We start from the raw sequence: 23,250 nt of genomic DNA on the forward strand, positions 1-23,250 counted from the left end.
GTCTGGTGGGGTATTAGAGAGAGTGTGGTCCAGTCTGATGGTGTTTGAGAGAGAGTGAGGGTCTGATGGGGTATAAGAGAGAGTGAGGGTCTGGTGGGGTATTAGAGAGAGTGTGGTCCAGTCTGGTGGTGTTTTAGAGAGATTGAGGGTCTGATAGGGTACAAGAGAGAGTGAGGGTCTGGTGGGGTATTAGAGAGGGTGTGGTCCAGTCTGGTGGTGTTTTAGAGAGATTGAAGGTCTGATGGGGGTATAAGACAGTGTGAGGGTCTGGTGAGGTATTAGAGAGAGTGTGGTCCAGTCTGGTGGTGTTTTAGAGAGATTGAGGGTCTGATGGGGTATAAGAGAGAGTGAGGGTCTGATGGGGTATTAGAGAGAGTGTGGTCCAGTCTGGTGGTGTTTTAGAGAGAGTGATGGTCTGGTGGAGTATACAAGAGTGTGAGGCTTTGATAGGTTATCATTTATCAAATGAAAGCTTAAAACAAGGGCTTTCACATTGCGCTCACCAAGTTTTCGTTTGTGAATAGGGGAAAGGGGGTCATGGGGTTAGGGTTGGTCACGGGCATAGATATTCGTGTTTGGTCAAACACAACTGTGGTTTCTAGTTAGATTTATGATTGTTGCCACAAACCAAGCACTTTGGCTTCAGTCAGTTCTTATGTGACATTGTGGTGGTAATGGTTTAGACTCTTGGTGGGATTCAATTTTAAATGATTGTCCCTAGCCTATTCAGTGAAATTATCAAGATCATCCTGAATTGAACTCGGCAAATGTCGAGTCATCAACATGTTTCCAATACTGACTACCGGCATCTTGTGCAGTATCATTTAGGATTTGAAACCCAATGGGCCACATTTTGTACCCTGGGGTACACCACTATGAAAAAACTGTGTTGTTTGAGAGCACATTATTATACCTAACACACAGTTGATGGTTGTTGAGGAAGTCACAGATCCAGGGAACAATGGATCTACGGACTCCATATCTATGATCTTACCAAAGAGAAGCATGTGTCAACAAGTGTGAACACCTCTGAGAAATCTGTTAGTACCACTGTCCCTATGTTATTAATTCATCAGGTAGGTAAGATGGCAATTCTTTTATTTATTATTTCTATTATCGATTCTTTATTTTTTAACCCTTAATTATATATCTGACATTTTTCTGGAAATAATTCTGTTATACCCTGCACACAAGTATAACCCTTATCCTAACCCTAACCCCAACCCCAACCCTAACCTTAAAAAATAGGGTGCGCAGGGTAAACCAGAATTGTGATTTTTTTCTGGTGCTTAACATGCTTAAGGAATCGGATATTAACATTTGCACAGTAATTTTTGTAGGAGCTAAGAGTACATCAGACATATAAAATTGCATTCTGCATACGAGGAATGTCCTGATATCAAATAATTTTGATTTTTTGAAATTTGCAATATTATACAAATTTTATGACAAATTATCAAAATTTTATATTTTTAAAATTTTTGATATTTAACACTCCTCAAAGTAAACTTTCTAATCTAATGATCTGGATGAAAAGCCGATGATCAATTAAAAATTTTGACCTTTCCTATTGATATTGATATACATTTTTTCCAAAAAGACCTATTTTTTGTGTTTTGGGGAAAATTCCATACAATACGAAAGGTCAAAACTTTCAATTGATCATCGGCTTTTACCCACTTTTTAAAGTACTTAAAAGTACATATCATTAGATTTATAAAGTTTACTTTGAGGACTGTTAAATATCAATAATATCAATTTTGAATAATTTGCCGGAAAATGTGTATTATATCACAAATTTAAAAAATCAAAATCATTGATGTGTCATGTCCCACAAAAAATACTGTCCAAATGTTGCTACCAGAGCATTTTTTTAAATTCTTGTTTCATTAGGTATTGGTCGAGTCACAGCCACAAAGCTAGCAGAGTGTGGAGCCAGGGTGATTGCTCTTAGCAGAACACAGGCAGATTTGGACAGTCTTAAACAAGAGGTATATATTCAGTAGTAATGTATTTTGTTTCTGTAACATTTTACATGTAACTGATTGTATTAGTAGCTGTCAACTATCTTTTATAATTACTGATGTATTTGATCTCATACTTTCTATGCATTGTAAGTTAATTTGGTCTGACTGTAGTTTTAACAAAATACCAGAAATCTAAAAGCAAAGATTAACCCTAATAGTACTAAACATCAAAAAAACACAATTCACAAAGCCTATGGACCGGCAGGTATCCCACATGATGCTATTGGATCATATTGGCCGGCAAAGCTACACCCCCGTGGCAAGGTAGGCGCTTGCACGTGTCTGGCACCCGAGGGGTCGGTGGTTCGAAACTGCACCCGAGAAAAACATTTTTTTTCTCTTCTTTTTTTCTTTCTTTCTTCCTTCCTTCTTTCCTTCCCCCTCGCCAAAAAGCAGTGAGGGCATTAGGATTAATAACCATCCCATTCCAGGATACGAGCTATTCATTCATTTATTTTTGTGTCTCGTCTGAACTCTGTTGTAGGCCTATGCTATATCTATTTCTGTATGTATGTTTTATCAATTTGGTTAAAGTTTTGTAAAATAGATGCCATTCCAAAATTATCATTACTAGGGGACTCAAAAAAGGTCACATACATGTAAGGGTCAAATTCTAAAATCCAAATAGCTGTGATTGGGCTCAAATTTGGTGGATATAAATGCAAAGAGGAGGGGAACATGTTAAGAGGTTACTTGAGGTCAAAGTTCTTGTAGGTGTGAAATTTCAAAATTGCTCTGATTATGCTCAATATTAATTAAATTGTGAATAATACCTTCTGCAGCATAGTTGCTCTTGTTTAATAAAGAATCGTTTTATTCTGACAGGTTCCTGATGTAGAAACGATATGTGTTGATATTGGTGATTGGGATGCAACTAAAGCTGCCTTGGAAAATGTGGGACCAGTACATCTCTTAGTTAACAATGCTGGTATTGTCAAACGACAAGGTTTCTTTGACATTACAAAAGATGTTTTTGAAGAGTAAGTTTCAATTTCTCAATTATATTTGTAAAAATTAGATGAATATAGATGATAACATTTAATTTCTTATCAGTTATACAAATTGAAGTGCATACCTCAAAACATTGATACTCTTGATAATACATACTCACTATAGAACAGCGTGCACGATAGCTGGGCATAAACAATGTTAATGCCCGGTAGCCCGGATGTCAGATCGTGCATGGAGTAGGGAAAATGAAAGAAAATCACATTTTTAATAATGTTACTTGTTATTTTTTGTTATTATTTTGATGACATAAGAATCACAAAATGGTCTGGTAAGTATGAACAGGAAAGCAGCCCTCAAGCATAAACAACTGTTTAGTCATGAAAATATATGAATGAACCCCTAAATCAAGGACCCACAACAATTTTATTATTGATATGATAGGAATGTATACAGCTACATGTACATACACAATACATGATCCTTGATTTAATGTTGTTTACTTTTTTCAACAGAACAATCAACATTAATAGTCAGGCTCACATCACACACTATAGGTGGCGCCTGTACGGTCCAAAAATGGCTTTACTGTAGGGCTCAATGGAAAAAATTACTAAAAATTAATTTTGACAACCAAAACCTAAGTGATGTTGACTTATGTAGGTACTGGCATGATACTGGATTCATAAACTATCACATAGTGCAATCCATGTTCCACCAAGTGGACACTCGATTTAGCTCAAAAGCTATTTGTGTGTAAATCAAGACCATCCAAAACAGCTTTCTTACAGTAAAGAATAGGAGGTCATCTGGGGTCACATACAGTAGTGTACATTGTACATGTGCCTGCTGTCACAATTTCACACACAAAATTTTGGGCAATTTGATGACACTATTTTTGTCTGTAACTTCAAAAGTATATGCACTAGAAACATGATTGACCCCTTATTGTTTAGGTAATTTAATTCTCTTTCAAATCAAAGAACTTTCAGCTAAAAATATTGAACTTCAAAATTTTATGAACATCCCTTAGAACAGGGCTCCGAATAGCGGGCAAGGCCACATGTGGCGCGCCGTGAGCTTCCCGAGTGGCATGGCGCCGTTTAGATTTAAAAAATAAAAATAAACAATGTAATTCCCATGTTATCCTGGTAAAGACAGGCTAAAATAGTACAAAATGTTTCACCAAATGGCGTCATTTGCACCTTAAATTTAAAAAAAAAAATCGATAGCTTCAGAGGGGGTAACCCCCTCTTGCTACCCCCGCGAATTCGCAGCCATTGAGTGGCGCTTTGCAGTTTTTTTTAAATTTAATGTGGCGCTTCAACAAATCTATTTGAGGAAGCCTGCCTTAGAACATTAATTTGAGAGGCATACTTCAAATTTCACAGGTGAGAAACTTTAATTTCAATTTCATCTTTTGACATTACATTAAAGAGACATTACATTTTAGCATGTTTGATCGACGAATATGTAAAGAATTCAACTGGAATAGCATAACAATTGAAATGGCAGCCAGTTTTCAAATGACAGCGAGCAGTGGCGGCACCGGGATGTTTTGTTCGGGAGGGGGCATTGAGGGGTCAAAGGGAATTTCAGGGGGAGCAAAATCAACAAATTTTGCCCAAAATTGTTGCAAAAAGTGGAACTTTGTGTGATTTGGGACAGCGAGATTCCACAGTCTTTCATACCTACCACATGTTTTATATAGAGAAGAAACGATAGGAATATTTGTCATGAGTGATGTTGTATTGCATAATCGTCTATTGACTTGCTTCAAGTTTTAAAGGACATACTCCATTTTGTCTAAATTTAAGCCATATCTTGTTCCTTCTTTTGTATCTCCTAGATAATTGCCAAAGGCATGGTAGAGAGAGGTGGAGGTGTCATAGTCAATGTGTCAAGTAGAGCATCCAAAGTTGCCGTAAATCAGCAAATGGTCTATTGTAAATAAAGCTGAGTTTATTCTTTTGAGGGGTTGTCAAATGCTCTTACATAATTTAATATACTCATTGAAATGCATTCAAAATGCTGCTGCCTGGCTTGTTACATTGACTAAGAAGCACAAACACATAACTCCTATTCTCCAATCCCTTCATTTGCTGCCTGCAGAGAAGCACATCATATATAAACTTATGCTTCTTACATTCAAATGCCTCAACAACCTGGTACCTGACTACTTATGTAACCTCATAACCATCAAGAAACCAACTCGTGCTCTCAGATCAAACAATACCACCAACTTGCAATGCAAGACTGTCAATACTGTTACTTACAGCCAGAGATCATTTTCATATTCAGCACCGGAACTGTGCAATCAACTCCCAATTCATGTCAGGAATTCCAAGTCTCTAAATCAGTTCAAGAGTTCACTAAACTCTCATCTTTTCAACATTTGACTGTGTGTTTTGTCTTTGCATATATTATGTGTAGTTTAAGTTGTAGTGTAAGGTGTTCAGCGCATTGGGGTCATCTGGCGGAATGCGCTTTATAAGCATACCATTCATTCATTCATATCTTTTTCAGTTTGTTATACTTAATATCTCAGTATTCTATAGTTTGCTTATATGCTATTTGTATTCTTAAGTGAGCCATCTAGGCTGTAGACAAAATATAAGAAGCAGTCGACAGTGGCGTACATATGCAGGGTGGCTCTAATGGGCCTTACAAGGCTAGCCAACACCAACAGGAAGCAACCAAAATTGTCATGTGAATCAAACTTTTTTTAGCCAATTAAACACAATTTATTTGGGGCTAAAATAGTGTTTAACTGCAAATGGCTAGCTAAATACCAATGTCACCTTGATTTTAAGCTAAAATGGTGTAAAATTTTAAACTGTTCATACTCTTCATATTTACCCAATGTATAGGTGCAAGTAAAGGTGCATTGGATAGTCTTACTCAAGGGATGGCATTGGAACTTGGACCAAAAGGGGTAAGTACATTTTAGTTTGATTTTAAACCGGAACACTGCTTTTTGCTATCGGAAGTTAAAGAAGCAATGAAAAAGGAGAGAAGGTGAATAAAGAAGTCACTTGGCACCCCCGCTGTGAGACAATCTGTTTGCTTTGCTCAATCCGCCTTCTGGGATTGTAATTTTGGCTGCCCCATTTTTGGTCACCTTGCTACGTGCCTGCATAAACCTAAGAACAAAATTACACACATACTCATCACTGATATGTATGTTTGCAGTTTTTCACTCATAGACTATATGACAAAGCCCTCCATCAGCATCCCTGGTGTCCTGCTACTCTTGTGCTATGCCCTAGTTGTGAACTGGTTACTTGGATGAATGGTAGGGTTTTTGAAAAGGTTAAAGAAATCAAAAATTTAATTCCATCTAAGATTCTTTCCCATTTGTAAGCATGAAGCATGAGTACCCATATGACTTAGAAACAATGCCCCACTAATGCATATGATCTTGATATTTTAATTTTGATACAGATCCGTGTGAATGTAGTGAATCCCACCATCACCATGACTCCAATGGGAGTCAAATGTTGGAGTGACCCTAAGTTGTCGGATCCAATTAAACAAAGGATACCATTGAGGAGGTTTGCTGGTAAGTAGACTTGTCTCGGTCCCAGCCGGTTTGTGTTCCTCCGTCACTAAACAAACCGTCTGGCAACAACCGTGAAATAATGATCGCTGATTGGTTAATGAATTTCCAAATAAAACTGTTTTCAATTGGCTGTAGGATGTGACTTGTGTAAAGTGACACTAAAAATCATATGCCCCACTATTTGTAGATACCGCAAATGCAAAATATACGCTAGCTCACACTTACTGAGGCGCCAATCATCTGATATCACCTTTCATGTCAGCGACTAGCAGCATATACTCACGTACGTTGTGTGGATTTATGTAACCGCATAGCTGTCCATCAACAGCTGCATGCGCTGAAGCCCAGCGCTGATTGACAGACAATTCTGAGTCTTATCATTTTCTGATGACGATGATGGGCCAATCAGAAAAGACATACTATGAGGTTGTCGCCAGACAGTTTGTTTAGTGACGAAGGAGCACAAATTGGCTGCGACCGAGACTAGTAAGTAGACTTGCATGATCTCAGTAGAGGTAGGAGAGGGTAATTCAAATGCATCAGATTTGGATAAGAAAGAGAATTCTGTCAAAGGTGTTTATTTTTGTTTAATTGACTTCTCAGCTATAAAACACTCAAACTTGACAAAAGTAGGCTACTGATATTCAAAATGTGCCCCTGTTGTTTCATCAGTGAAGCAATCATTCTCTTAATTTTTCTATTCTATTGGGATTATCATACTGAATCAATTTGGCTTTGATGTGTAAGTTAGCAACATAAGCATATATCCCAGATAAGGGGGGTATGGTCCATACAATCCCCCCCCCCCCCCATGTTGATACCTATATGTGGGTTTCTAACCAAATTAATCTCATATTTGTCCAATTTTAGCCAAGAAGTGCCGTTTTTTGCGCTCTTCCCACAAATTTGTTCCACTTTTGCACCATAATTCACCATTTTATCTTCAATATGGCAAAACAATTTTCCAACGCATGCACCCCCCAATGTCAAAAAGAAATCTACATCACGGGTAAGCAATGCGATTGTAATTTTAATCTTGTTCTTTCTTTCAGAAACTGAAGAGGTTGTTCACACCATCCTCTACCTATTGAGTAACAAGAGCTCATTTATCAATGGAGCCTCATTGCTAGTTGATGGGGGATTATCAGCTGCTGGAATATGATAGAACTGAGTTGATTTAAATTTTCATACATAATTATGTTACAAGGGTGCATACCATTTCCAAAAAGACTCAATTTTGGATGGGAAAACTAGTCCAGCTTTCCACTACTCATAGCTACGCTTTCTATATCTGTAAAATACTGGTGGAAACTTAATGAAAAATGTATGATATGAATGGTAATGATTCTCTTGTAATTCAAGCACTTGTAGATAGCAGAAAGTTATTGTGTACTAATATTTTTACATGGTTGACAGGAATGAAAAATATATTTCACCTTATCAATAGGATCAGGGGCGTAGCCAGCTTTCTTGGTCAGGGGGGGCAAAATAAAATTTCAGGGCACAGATGAAAAAAATTGCACTTGCATCATACAATACATATACCGGTTTTGTTTTTAGAGAGACTGTACATGTCTTTGAGCTTCCAAAAAGGCTAAACCGGGATGATGTGTGCACGTAGCGTGCAAAAAATGTGTATTTTACACTATTTTCGCCCATACTCAGGATGAAAAGGGCTTTTATAAATTGACAATGTGCGCGTGCAGCACACAAAAAATTTGTATTTTACACTATTTTGGACCATAATCAGGTTGAATTTTGGTGGAAAAGAGGCTCCTTACCCCTTTTTGTTTCCTTTGCCCTCCAGATTTTCTCTTTAATATTTTGTCAGAGGGGCACTTTTTTCATTTATTTTTTGTCAGGGGGGCACTCTGCCCCCTGCTGGCTACGCTACTGAATAGGATTAATATTTGGAATAAACCAAATATGATCATCGCCTCTTCTAATTTTAATGAAAGTATTGTATCTAAACTTCAAATTATTTACAGCAAACTTTGGGTTAATCATATTAATAATTTTAATCCTAAATGTTATTATCACTAAAAGATCTTCTAGAGCTTCGTTCTGTAAATTAAGAATAAGCTCCCATAATCTCATAATTAAAAGGGGGTGTCACTACTTAATTCAAATTTTAATCCAGAGAATAGAATTTGTACACTTTGTAATTTAAATCAGGTGGAGGATGAATTTCATCTTGTAATGATATGTCCTTATTATACCAATGACTTGATTTATTATCTACAATACATGAAATGTATGATATAGAAAATGATATTTTCATACTTCTAATGAGTGCAAGTGACTTTGACAGTATCACTCCAATAACCAAGTTCACGTACAAACATTGACTTATAGATATTAATAATTTCACTTCATAACTAAGTGCCAATATGTTTTTTACAGCAGCGACCCGTTATATTTTCATTCCAGGACTCAATACACCATGGACATGGGCGCTGCCATTATTAAGACTAATTTATCTTTCTTTTATAATAGTAATCATTTGTACTTCTATCTTTAATATTAACTAAATACCAGTTTGTTTGGTGAATGTTAATAAAATATTGATTAATAAACTTGAACCAGAATTTGTAGATAACAGAACTCGGCTTTGCATTGTTAATGTTGAACATGTGTGTTATTGACAAAATCGTTTGTGATCAAATAAATTTTTGCAACTGACAATCATTAAAATGATGGCCTGTTAAGACAATGCTTCTGATGCAAAATGCTGACTGACCCTGCTGACCACATTTTATTAGGAAAGGGCAAACAAAAATGAGCAAAGGGTGTTGAAGAATAAATGATATCACTACACAATCTTTTGCCAGCATGCTTGACTAGGTACCTTCGTAGTCGATGACAAGATTCTGTTGGGGTAACACATCGTGTAGTGAGCTGGAAATAGTATTTCACGTTGTGTCGCGACATTTTGTTGTTTATGAGTTGCCAAATTAAAGTTTCAAGTGAAGTTTATAACACCAAGTATTCTTCCTGTTTCTTCATGTGTGTTTTGCGAGTTATTCCTCGGGATAAGTTAGAAATCCATTGGCCAGCTATTGAGGTGTGTTTCAAGTCACCACGATATCTTGGTGACTTCTTCATAATACTTGTGACCTGCTAATTTGTACTCTTGTATTTAGTTTAACATGGGTAACAGGAGCAGATTATATAATGCAACTCCAATATAGAAGAAATACCATGAAATGAAATTACCAGAGATACAAGATACAAGGTAACAAGCCCATCCATAAGGGGACTGTCATTTTCTTTGGAAGGGGGTCCGGATTGGGGTTTGTAGATTTATTTTATTTATTATTTATACTAAATAGGGAGGGCATAATATTTTACATCCAAAACAGGAGGGGTCATAAAATTATCAAGGCCTAAGCACACAATATTTGCACTGTGTGTTGTATGCTCATTCTTTACACCTAACAATCAAAATTTTAATGCACTACCAGTCAACTTAGGAGACACATTTCTTGACCTTATGGGAATAATTTGTTTTGGATCTGTGTGTTGGGGGTGTGGGGGTCATACAAGTCATACATCACAAGTCCCAGAGTGCCTCTCGAGAAGCAATCCATTTTTTAAACCACTAATTATATATTTAACATTTTTCTTTGTAATTCTTGTTTTATTAGGTATTGGTCGAGTCACAGCCACAAAGCTAGCAGAGTGTGGAGCCAGGGTGATTGCTCTTAGCAGAACACAGGCAGATTTAGACAGTCTTAAACAAGAGGTATATACTTAGTAGTCATGTATTTTTTTCCTGTAACATTTATTTACCAGCAAGTGATTGTGATGGTTTCCAGCCAGTGGTGGCACTGATTTTGCACCCCCCCATTCACTTCCCCCTCTGTAGGTTAGGCCAAAGTATTCTATACTTTGGTTAGGCTGTCTAGTTTTGATAAAGTACCAGACATTTATGGATTGATAATGGCCATCCAATTCCAGGATATTAGCTTATGTCCTTTCATGTATTTTTAATGAAGAATTGTTTTATTCTGACAGGTTCCCGATGTAGAAACGATATGTGTTGATATTGGTGATTGGGATGCAACTAAAGCTGCCTTGGAAAATGTGGGACCAGTACATCTGCTAGTTAACAATGCTGGTATTGCCAAACTACAAAGTTTCTTTGAGATTACAAAAGATGTTTTTGAAGAGTAAGTCTCAATTTCTCAATTATATTTGTAAAAATTGGATGTATATAGATGATAACAATAATTTCTTATCAATTATACAAATTGAAGTGCATACCTCAAAACATTGATAATCTTGTTATTACATACTCATTATATAGCAGTGTGCCTGATTGGCCGAGAGCTGGACATAAACAATGTTAAATTTTTTAAATAATGTTAATTGTTATTTTTGTTATTAATTTGATGAAATAAGAATCACAAAATGTTCTGGTAAGTATGAATGAGAAAGTGGCCCTCGGGCACACACAACCATTTGATCACAAAAATATATGAATGAACCCCTAAATCAAGGACCCAAAACGCTTTTGATAGAAATGTACAGGTGCATACACAATCCCCTTGATTTATTGTTGTTTACTTTTTTCAACAGAACAATCAACATTAATTTGAGAGGTGTACTTCAAATTTCACAGGTGAGAAACTTTAATTTCAATTTCATCTTTAAAGAGACATTGCATTTTAGCATGTTTGATCGACCAATATGTAAACAATAGAAACTATGCAATAATCCAACTGGAACAGCATAACAATTGAAATGGCAGCCAGTTCTCAAATGACAGAGAGACAGGTCTTCAGATCGATTCCACAATCATTCATACCTACCACATGTTTTATTTAAAGAAGAAACGATAAGAATTTTTGTTTTTACTATTTTGTACTGTGTGATAGACAACAGGCAGGTCCAATATTTTATCGTAGTGGATACCGGCGTGGCTCATTCTTAGTTATAAAATATTATTTTATAACCATAACCTATTTTATTGAGCACAAATTACCATTTACCGTTGCCATCATAAAAACTCCTCATATTCTAAAATAAACAAAACTTGTTTACAACTTCACATCTTCAGTTACGCATACTGCAATTGCCTGCAAGTATTATATACTTGGTCTGCACATACAATATGCTATACACATACCCCTACGACTATTGAAATGATGTTGAGTCTGTCATCATGAGTGATGTCGTATTGCATATCCTCTATTGACATGCTTCAAGTTTTAAAGGACATATTCCATTTTGTCTAAATTTAAGCCATATCTTGTTCCTTCTTTTGTATCTCCTAGATAATTGCCAAAGGCATGGTAGAGAGGGGTGAAGGTGTCATAGTCAATGTGTCAAGTGTATCATCCAAAGTTGCCGTAAATCAGCAAATGGTCTATTGTAAGTAAAGTTGACTCGTTAGCTGAGTTTATTCTTTTTGAGGATTGTCAAATTCAATGGAGAGTAATAAACCATAAACGAGGTATAATTCACTTACAAACAAATAATATATTTATTATGTTTATCAGTTTATTATACTTATATCCCAGTATTCCTTAGTTTGCTTATGCTGTTTGTGTTCTCAAGTGAGCCATGTAGGCTGCATACAAAATAAGAAGCACATGGCAGTAGCATAAAAAATTTTTTTTTAAATCAATTTTGGATTTATATAGCACCTTTTCTCCAGATCTTAGAGGACTCAAAGCACTGTAATTTTGCTGCCATGGTGAATCATCACAATCAGATCGCATCAACTAGGCTAGTTGCTGCCACCAATTATCTGTGCAGCTCCCCAAATTCCATCGGGTGAAGGAAGTTTTTGATAACCAAACACTTCAAACGCTTCAACTTGCCAACAGATGACCTTATTACTATCTTTTCTGGGTTCGTACCTCTCTTACCTGCGTCTCCCTCCCCTCTGTTCCACCCTGGTCTGACCATCGACGAAAGTGCCGCTTTGGAACGAATCCAGAAGAGAGCATGTAGGATCATTGTTGGCAAGCAGTATACAACCTATGATGAGGCACTTGAGCTTTGTAAGTTGCCAACCATGTATGAGAGACGTGAGCAACAATGTTTGAAGTTTTTCAACTCGCTTTTCAAATCTGAGCGTTTCCATAGTTGGGTACCGCCAAAGAAGAGCACCGTTCATGGCAGAGTTTTAAGAAATTCTGACCAATTGGTCGGTTCCAAGGTGTAGAACATTGCGTTGTCAGAAAAGCCCTCTGGTGTACATGGCCAATATGTGGAATAAGAAGACTCCTAGTTTTTAGCTTTTTAGTTATTTTACAAGGCTATATTTGCATTGTCACTCCCATCTCCACCAAATTTTATAAACATTATTATGTGCAATATATTTTCTGTTTCTCACATTTAATATGATCTTAATATGCTAAGTAATTCATTTATGAAAGTATGTGTGTGCCGAGAAGGAGTTTGAGTATGTAGTTACTAGTGCATGAGTAGAGAAAGAGTTTGAATAAGTGGTGTGTAAGGTCAGTGGGTGTGATCTTGTGGTAGTGATTGTTTATGAGTGGATATGGGATGCAGAGGTGTGTGTGGTGATGTACATGTGGGTGAATGGATGAAAATGAATGTGTGGATGTTTTAACTATGTAATTTGCTCTTTTCTTCATAATTTTGCTGTATTTATATGTACATTGTATTTTAACATTTATACTTAAATGTATTTTAATATTTTTATATGTGTGTACTTTTGTAAAATTGTTGCATTTCAGTTTTTATACTGCTATGACAATTGTGTAATAAACCTTTAATGAATGAATGAACTAATCACTGATTTTTGCAGTGATTTTAGCATACAGGTAGGGAGAGGGTCTTACAGGGATAACTCCATTTACCAGGAAGCAACCACAATTGCCATGTGAATCTTCTTTTTAGCCCATTAAATAACTTTGTTTGGGGTTAAAATAGTGTTTAACTGCCTGCTAAATATCAATGTCACCTTGACATGCAGTGGTGTGCTTGGAGGGGGGGGGCAAGGAGGAATGGTTCCCACTTGAATTGGTCAGATGGGGAATATTTTCAGTTGGTTGGGGAATTGAATATTTGGTCTGTTGATAAATTGAAAAGAAGGTGAAATGATCAGCTGGGCAAAACAGGAAACTGGTCTACAAAATGTGGGACCATGAACTCAATCGATCCAATTTTATATCAAAGTTTCCCCCTCAAATAGCCAACTGTGAAGGTTTTGAAAAGCACAAATCCAGGGGCTTCCTGGAATGCTGTGCTCACACCAGTTGCCCTAAGGGCTTCACATTCACACCCAAGGTGCTCGCCTTGTGTGCTATGCAAATAGTGCTCTTATTTAGTATTAAGTCAGTCAGACATGAAGTCTTGCGCATGCCACCACCAAAATGATGCCCACTGGGAAATGTTTATCTTTGTCGCCCCTGACAACTACCCATTGATACATACGCCAATGACGAAGCATTACAATTCCTCTATTTACCCAAATGTATAGGTGCAAGTAAAAGTGCATTGGATAGTCTTACTCAAGGGATGGCAAATGAACTTGGCCCAAAAGGCGTAAGTACATTTTATTTTGATTAATGTTGATTGACAGAAACCCAAGAACAAAATTACACACTAATATTCATCACTAATGCATATATTTGCAGTCATAGACTATGACAAAGCCATCTATCAGCATCCCACGCTTGGTATTTTCAATTTGAGTGTGTGTCTTGCCACTCTTGTGCCATGCCCTAGTTGTAAACTGGTTACATGGATGAATCATAGACCCTAGAAAGGAAGGGTTTTTAAAAAGGTCAAGAAAGAAATTGGAAATATAAAATTCCATCTTAGATTCTTTTCCATTTGTGAGCATGAAGCAGTGACAATGCTTTACTATTATGCATATTATCTTGATATTTTAATTTTGATACAGATTCGTGTGAATGCAGTGAATCCCACCATCACTATGACTCCATTGGGAGTCAAACTTTGGAATGACCCTAAGGTGTCGGATCCAGTTAAACAAATGATACCATTAAGGAGGTTTGCTGGTAAGTAGACTTGCATGACCTCAGTTGATGTAGGAGAGGGTAATTCAAATGCATCAGATTTGGATAAGAAAGAGAATTCTGTCAAAGGTGTTATAGTTTTATTTAATTGACTTATGAGCTATACAACACTTAAACTTGAGAAAAGTAGACTATACCAATATTCAAAATGTGCCTCTGTTGTTTCATCAGTGAAGAACTCATTCTCTTAATGTTTTCTATTATATTGGGATTATCATACTGAATCGACTTGGCTGTGACGTGTAAAGAAGCAACAAAGCATAGATCCCAGATAAGGGTGGATGGTCCATTTTGATAACGGGATGGTCCATACAATCATCTCCCAATGTTATACATATACATGTACATGGGTTTCTGACTAAATTAACCTCATTATTTGTCCATTTTAGCATTTTAGTCATGTTTTCTTTTGACATACCAAAATAGTGAATTTTACTAAGCCTCGGGCGAAGGTGGAGTTGGAGGTAATCTACAGCTGCAGGCAAGAAATGGCAGAAAAATAGTCTCTGCCAAAGAATCTAAGCAAAAACACCATCACAGTGCTGAGGCATGCATTTCATTGACAATTCCCTCACTTCAGACAAGGCTCCAGTATCACTGTCACTCTGTCTCATGCCATGTGCCGAAGGTGGTAGGGGACACTCACAAGAGGGCAGATGGCTGAAATCAGAAAAAAATATCATAGCCCTGAAGGAGGGATGATTGGTGAGTGAGTGTAATAGTAGTATCTGGCACGTGCAGTATGTAGTCTGCTGTGACTTGAATGGGGTGAAGATTAAAATGCAATGTTTCCACTCCCAATCCATGGATGTTAAGGACATGCAGCAAGTCTATTTTAGCCTAAAAAGTGCTGATTTTTGTCCTCTTCTTGCAAGTTTGTTCCACTTTTGCACAGTAATTCACCATTTTATCTTCAATATGGCAAAACAAGTTTCCAACCCTATCCATCCCCAATGTTAAAAAGAAATCTATGCCACAGGTTAGCAATGATATTGTAATTTTGATATGTTTATTTTTCAGAAACCGAAGAAGTTGTTCATGCCATTCTCTACCTATTGAGTGACAAGAGTTCATTTATTAATGGAGTCACATTGCCAGTTGATGGGGGATTCTTGGCTACTGGAAAATGTTAGAACTGAGTTGACTTAACTTTTCATACATTATGCTACAAGGGTGAATATTATAACATTTCCAACAAGACTCACTGTTGGAGGGGAAAACTAGTCCATATTCTTCTTCTTTGAACTTGAACCAGAATTTGCAGATAACAGAACTCAGCTTTGCATTGTCAAATGTAGATTTCTATAGGAATGTATGTGTGTGTGGATGGATGAAATAAAATATTAAAGTTTCAATGAAACACTCATAGGTGAAGAGTTCAAGCACAGCAAGCAAACTTAGGACATAGATGTAGTATGAGCGAGACAAGCGAGTGGTCTGGGGTTCAAGTCCCTGCATAGGTTGGTATGTCCAGAGTTTTTACTCTGGTATATCTGCCTATGCATGTCACGTTTCCATTTGTAAATTCATGTTTAATTGTGCTAGTGTGCGATGCGTAATTCTTCTTTCCCCTTTATATTGATATATTAAGAATAACGATTAAGCATCATTAATTTGATCTTGTGCACTAGTTTGTAATGTTTCCTTGTTCCAGTGTATGATGTGTAAGCCTCTTCCCTTGTTTGTAGAATGAGGGTTTTCATGTTATGGTGTTGTGGGCGCATAATTTGACGTTGGAGGTCATCTGAGGTCAAATTAACATTTTATGGTTGAAGTTTTTATAAAATGGTCTCAGGTGAACAGTACACATCTCATTGCAAGCAAACTTGGAGCATAAGTGTAGTATAGGGTATTCAACTCAGGATGTATCAATGTGTCACATGTTTTTTATCCTTAATATTTTATGGCTAGAGCTGTTCTCTACTTGTTGTATACTGAAATATGGTTGGTCTCTACCTTTTTAAATAAACTAAAACTAAAACTGATCAAACGTAAACTCCGTATTAGTCTCCTGTAAACTTACAACCTATTCAGTGATTTTCTCATCCGGAGGATATTAAAATTCATCAAAATTCCGATATTGGCACATTGTTAGCATCATAGATGTGCTAACATAGCATGCTAGTGGTTAAGCCGAAAGCTGAGTATTAAAGAAAAATAAGATATTTTACATGAATCTGTAATTTCTCTACTTAAGTAGAGAAATTAGCTCTACATGTATTTGAATGGGACTTCAACTTTGTCAACTGATGTTTTCCTTGTTTTTTGCCAAGTGTTTCATTTCAAAAATACCTAATGACAATTTTAATGACTTACCCTTCACAAGGTTTTTTTTTACACTTTCGCTGGGATCACTGAATAGGTCTTTAACTACCTCATAAAGCATTATTAGCGTCTGCACTAGCCTCTTTATGTAAACTTAACTACCTCATAAAGGTTTCCATTATGTACTACCCCTGATTAAGGAAAAGGAAACATTTTATGTTTTTGAAACATCAGGTTCTACTAACTTTATTTATCAACTTGATAAGTAAGTAAACTAGTAATTCTGTTATTTGGAGTACAGCATCTTGTAGCAAGAATGCTGCTTATTCCATAGACAATATGGTTGGATATCCTTGATGCTAATGTAGGATTAATATATCAAGGCTGTCCATCATGCAAATGCTTAGAATTGATGTAATACTTACCACATCAAGGTTATCCATTGTGCAAACACTTTGAAATGAGATCGAAATATCTGATAGCAAAGTTGATGGTAACGTAGACTTACCACATCAAGGTTATCCATTATTCAAACACTTTGAAATGAGATCGAAATATTTGATAACAAAGTTGATGGTAACGTAGACTTACCACATCAAGGTTATCCATTATTCAAACACTTTGAAATGAGATTGAAATATCTGATAACAAAGTTGATGGTAACGTAGACTTACCACATCAAGGTTATCCATTATTCAAATACTTTGAGATGAGATTGTAATATCTGATAGCAAAGTTGATGGTAACGTAGACTTACCACTTCAAGGTTGTCCATTGGTCAAATACTTTGAGATGAGATTGTAATATTGGATAGCAAGGTTAATGGTAAGGTTTAATGGTATTGTAGACTTACCATATTAAGATTGTCTATTGTTTAAATACTTTGAGTTAAGATTGTAATATTTGATAGCAATGTTTATGGTAGACTATGCCATAGTCGATTTTTGATAAATAAAAATATGTTATTAATCATGATGAACGCATTCAGTTGAACTCGAAATTATACTGATATTTATTACATCAAAATACTAGTATAAAATGGTTATGAAAAAGTTTATATAATTATATTTGTGACAGTAAAAGTAAAGTATACGTAGGCTTATATTATTGAATGCAACATATCATAATGGCATAACTATAATGGCACTATAATACTGAACAATTCTAATTTTAGAATCTGCCAGTTTATTATCTAAGTTAAAAATCGACTATGGACTTTCACTTTTAAGCAGAACTTTACCCGGACTTCGTTCTCTAAAACACACTGTCAATCATACTTGTTTATCAATCAAATCTAACCACAAGCCTAAGCATGGTGGTACAATACCAACTTTCGCGCCAGCACAAAAGCGCCGCATTCCATAGATAGTGGTGTACCATGTATAGTTAATGGCAATGGTACGTGTCGGGAGGATTTAAACAATAACGAGATCTGGGCGACCAATCACAAGCTAGATTCATTTAAAGATGCATTACATCATGACCAATTTTAGTTAGGCCAGAAATTGGCCTAACTCTCCATAGAGTCCCGTGTTAAAAATGTAAACTGCAATCCAAAGTCAGTAGTCCACTTGGGAAGCTAATAAACAGAGGGAGTACGGTGACTGAAAAGATCAGATGTGAAAATCTATCAATTGTGCACAAATAATTGAATCAGAGTTTTAAGCTTAAATGTAATAGCCAGAGTATGCACAATTGGCAAGTGGACTACGCAGAAGTCTATGTTTATGGTAATATAGTCTTACCACATGGTTGTTCATTGTGCAAATACTTAATGAGTAAAGTGTTTCATTTCAAAAATACCTAATGACAATTTTAATGACTTACCCTTCACAAGGTTTTTTTTACACTTTCGCTGGGATCACTGAATAGGTCTTTAACTACCTCATAAAGCATTATTAGCGTCTGCACTAGCCTCTTTATGTAAACTTAACTACCTCATAAAGGTTTCCATTATGTACTACCCCTGATTAAGGAAAAGGAAACATTTTATGTTTTTGAAACATCAGGTTCTACTAACTTTATTTATCAACTTGATAAGTAAGTAAACTAGTAATTCTGTTATTTGGAGTACAGCATCTTGTAGCAAGAATGCTGCTTATTCCATAGACAATATGGTTGGATATCCTTGATGCTAATGTAGGATTAATATATCAAGGCTGTCCATCATGCAAATGCTTAGAATTGATGTAATACTTACCACATCAAGGTTATCCATTGTGCAAAAACTTTGAAATGAGATCGAAATATCTGATAGCAAAGTTGATGGTAACGTAGACTTACCACATCAAGGTTATCCATTATTCAAACACTTTGAAATGAGATCGAAATATCTGTTAACAAAGTTGATGGTAACGTAGACTTACCACATCAAGGTTATCCATTATTCAAACACTTTGAAATGAGATCGAAATATTTGATAACAAAGTTGATGGTAACGTAGACTTACCACATCAAGGTTATCCATTATTCAAACACTTTGAAATGAGATCGAAATATTTGATAACAAAGTTGATGGTAACGTAGACTTACCACATCAAGGTTATCCATTATTCAAACACTTTGAAATGAGATTGTAATATCTGATAGCAAAGTTGATGGTAACGTAGACTTACCACTTCAAGGTTGTCCATTGGTCAAATACTTTGAGATGAGATTGTAATATTGGATAGCAAGGTTAATGGTAAGGTTTAATGGTATTGTAGACTTACCATATTAAGATTGTCTATTGTTTAAATACTTTGAGTTAAGATTGTAATATTTGATAGCAATGTTTATGGTAACATAGTCTTACCACATGGTTGTTCATTGTGCAAATACTTAATGAGTTGAGACTTTGCTATATCTGATAGCAAAGTTGATAATGTAGAATTTTTTACATCAAGGCTGTCTATTGTTAAAAAATATATGTACTTTGAAATGAGATTGTAAAAATTTGATGGTATCGTAGACTTACCACATCAAAGTTATCAATTGTTTAAATACTTTGAGATGAGATTGAAATATCTGATAGTTGATGGTAATGTTCACTTAATAATCAAGGTTGTCCATCATGCAAATACTTTGAGAAGAGATTGTATCACTCATATATAAATTCTAGACAGCTTATTGGTTGATTACCATTCAATATTTTTGCCATCAACCATCGTAGTTCGATAGTTTTTACCATCCCAATGACGCTTATACCGTGCGATATATTTGGATCTTTCACATCTTGGCTATACTTAGTTTGAGAAAAGGTCGCTTCCTGGCACAATTTGCGCATGCATTGTCTCTTAGAATCACTAATTTACAGATATATGAGCGATCTAAAGCAAATTATGAACTGTCTTATTTGTGTAGTGGTCAAAATATAATCACTATGAAAGATTGTTCCAGTCCACTTGCCGTTCCAGCTCATGGAATGGAACTATCCATCTTTTGCCTCATAATTATATTTCAAAAATCACATAACTTAGACTTACAACATCAAGGTTGACCATTGTTTATATACCTTGAGATAAAATTTAAATATCTGATAACAAAGTTAATGGAAATGTAGATGTAAGTTGTAACAGATCAAGGTAGTACATTGTTCAAATACTTTGGAAATGAGATTGTAATATCTGATAGTTAAGTTGATAGTAACGTAGACTTACCATATCAAGATTGTCCATTGTGCAAATACTTTGAGATGAGATTGTAATATCGGATAGCAGAGTTGATAATAATAATACTAATAATACTAATAATAATAATAATAAAGATATTATATAGCGCCATATGCAGAAAAGCCTCAAGGCGCTTTACAGAGAAAACAATGCAAAACCTTAAAAACTACCAAATATAACTTAAACTTACACGTCATGATACAACATGATAATATACACAAAATACAATAATATTACTATAACATGATAATATAGAAAGCAATTAAGTATAGGCAAATTGTTTTTAAAATCAATACAAGTAGCAAGTATTGTGACGTTGATGGTATTGTAGACTTACCACGTTAAGGTTGTCTATTTAAATACTTTGAGATGAGATTGTAATATCTGATAGTTAAGTTGATGGTAACATAGACTTACCACATCAAGGTTATCCATTATTCAAATACTTCGAGATTGTAATATCTGATAGTTAAGTTGATGGTAACATAGACTTACCACATCAAGGTCATCCATTATTCAAATACTTTGAGATTGTAATATCTGATAGTTAAGTTGATGGTAACATAGACTTACCACATCAAGGTTATCCGTTATTCAAATACTTTGATATGAGATTGTAATATCTGATAGTTAAGTTGATGGTAACATAGACTTACCACATCAAGGTTATCCGTTATTCAAATACTTTGAGATGAGATTGTAATATCTGATAGTTAAGTTGATGGTAACATAGACTTACCATATCAAGATTGTTCATTGTGCAAATGGATGAAATTGGATATCTGATATCAAAGTTAAAGGCTTTGTAGACTTACCACATCAAGGTTGGCCATTGAGGCTGAGCTGAGATAGTAATTGGTGTATATGTGATACCGATGATTTAATGCAACTTGGTACTTTTGTCTGATATTATATCACTCATACATAAATTCTAGACAGTTCATTGGTTGATTACCATTTATCATTTTTACCATCACCCTCTCTGTGTGATAGTCTTTACCATCATAGTGCTCTGCCGTAGTGCGCCTGCGCCAAGCCGTGCGCTGAATCTTGGACTCGCCGATTTAGTTATGGGGTGGACCCCAAAATGTGAAGTATACTCACGGCAAAACATGGTGTTATGTTGATGAAAAAATGTATTTCCTACCTTAAATAGTATTTTAGTAATAGAATTTATGCATGAGTGATATAAAACAAATATTAACTGTCTTAAATTCGTGTATAGGTCGAAATATAATCACTCGGTGAAAGATGTATTGTTCCATTCTTCCGGCTCGTGGAATGGAACAATCCATCTTTCATCTCGTGATTATATTTCGACCATCACACTCATAGACAGTTAATATTTGTATACTATTAGGCAAATCACCAGCTGGCATTTATTCCGTTGATCTCCGAGTTAATGCTATTATGTAGACTTGCCATATCAAGACAATCAAGTTTTCCATTGTAACTACAAAAAAACACACACCTTGAGGTGAGATAGTAATATTTGATGTTGAAGGTGATGCTTTAGTAAGCTCGCTGTGTAAATCCAGATAATAAAGTTCTGATCAAACATAAACTATGTATTAGCCTCCTTCTGTAAACTTGACTACCTCATCATCACCAGCCGTCCATGGATAGAATGAAGGAAGCAGTAGAAGTATGGTGGCCTAATGTAATGTCTGTCCCACTTGTTATGTCAGGTCTGTCTTTGTCTACATGGTGTCTTTGTCTCTGCTTTGTTTTGTATTTCGTTATTACTCTTAGGGTGGCCAAAGTGTTCTTGAGCTTTGCTCTTTTTTTTTGGTCATCCTTCCATTATGTATTATCTATCTTTACATTGAGTTGTTTATATGGTAATTGGTAAATAGATAAACTAAAACTGAAACTGATCAAACGTAAGGGGGCTATCATTTTCTTCGGAAGGGTGGGTCCCAAATTTTTTATGACCCCCCTTCCGCCTACACAGACTCAAGACAAATTATTCATTGCTGGAACAAAGGTGCGGAGGGCACCAAAACTTTTAGAGCGAGGAAAGTGTGTGGAGTGTGTTGAAATTTCAAATGCGCAAAATTTTTGCATAATGTTTATAACGAAAGATTGTGCGCACATTTTAATTGTTAAGTTAAAAGAATGTGTGTGAATGCGTGCACAGCGCACGAAAATTTTGAGTCACCAGCCCTTAATAATTCTATAACCCCCCCTATTTATTTTTGGGTGTTCAAAAATTATAACCCCCCCCCTTATTTTTGGTCTACAAATTCTATGACCCCCCCCATGTATATTTGGGACCAATTTCGGAAGAAAATGATAGCCATAAACTCTGTATTAGTCTCCTGTAAACTTGCAACATATTCAGTGATTTTCTCATAGTAAAATTAATCAAAATTCAAATATTGGCACATTTGTTAGCGTCATAAATGTGCTAACATAGCATGCTAGTAGTTAATTGAAAAGCCGACTTTTTACGTGAATCTATAATTTCTCTACATGTATTTGAATGAAGGACTTCAAGTTTGTCAACTGATATTTTCCTTGTTTTTGCCTAATGTTTCATTTCACAAATACCTAATCAGGGCTGGGGTATCTTTCCATATCAAAGTTTAAAAATCTGTCAATTTCCTTATGAGGGGAAAAGTTTGATTTTACAATATTTCGATATTATTTTTTAACCTTGTAACTTTATTATGATTAACATAACTGTATTTCAAAGCGTCAAACTATATCATTATTTTGTCCCAACAAATATAATCCAGGGAATAAAATATTCATTCATATGTTTATTTATTTTA

General features: G+C 35.7%; 1 protein-coding gene across 1 annotated transcript in view; it reads left to right on the top strand.

The window, feature by feature from the left end:
- The window catches only part of LOC140151588 (L-xylulose reductase-like), a 41,854-nt gene extending 19,817 nt beyond the window's left edge, over positions 1-22,037 (top strand). Inside the window, exons 5-14 of the mRNA XM_072173984.1 lie at positions 4,825-4,921; positions 5,846-5,910; positions 6,420-6,537; positions 10,185-10,282; positions 10,555-10,709; positions 11,119-11,161; positions 11,817-11,913; positions 13,997-14,061; positions 14,423-14,540; positions 15,579-22,037. Coding sequence (XP_072030085.1) covers positions 4,825-4,921; positions 5,846-5,910; positions 6,420-6,537; positions 10,185-10,282; positions 10,555-10,709; positions 11,119-11,161; positions 11,817-11,913; positions 13,997-14,061; positions 14,423-14,540; positions 15,579-15,691 — 969 coding nt within the window. The 3' untranslated portion in view covers positions 15,692-22,037. The remainder of the gene's footprint in view (positions 1-4,824; positions 4,922-5,845; positions 5,911-6,419; positions 6,538-10,184; positions 10,283-10,554; positions 10,710-11,118; positions 11,162-11,816; positions 11,914-13,996; positions 14,062-14,422; positions 14,541-15,578) is intronic.
- Positions 22,038-23,250: the final 1,213 nt, after the last annotated feature.

The sequence above is a fragment of the Amphiura filiformis genome, chromosome 1 (assembly GCF_039555335.1).
Source record: "Amphiura filiformis chromosome 1, Afil_fr2py, whole genome shotgun sequence".
Lineage (NCBI taxonomy): Eukaryota > Metazoa > Echinodermata > Ophiuroidea > Amphilepidida > Amphiuridae > Amphiura > Amphiura filiformis.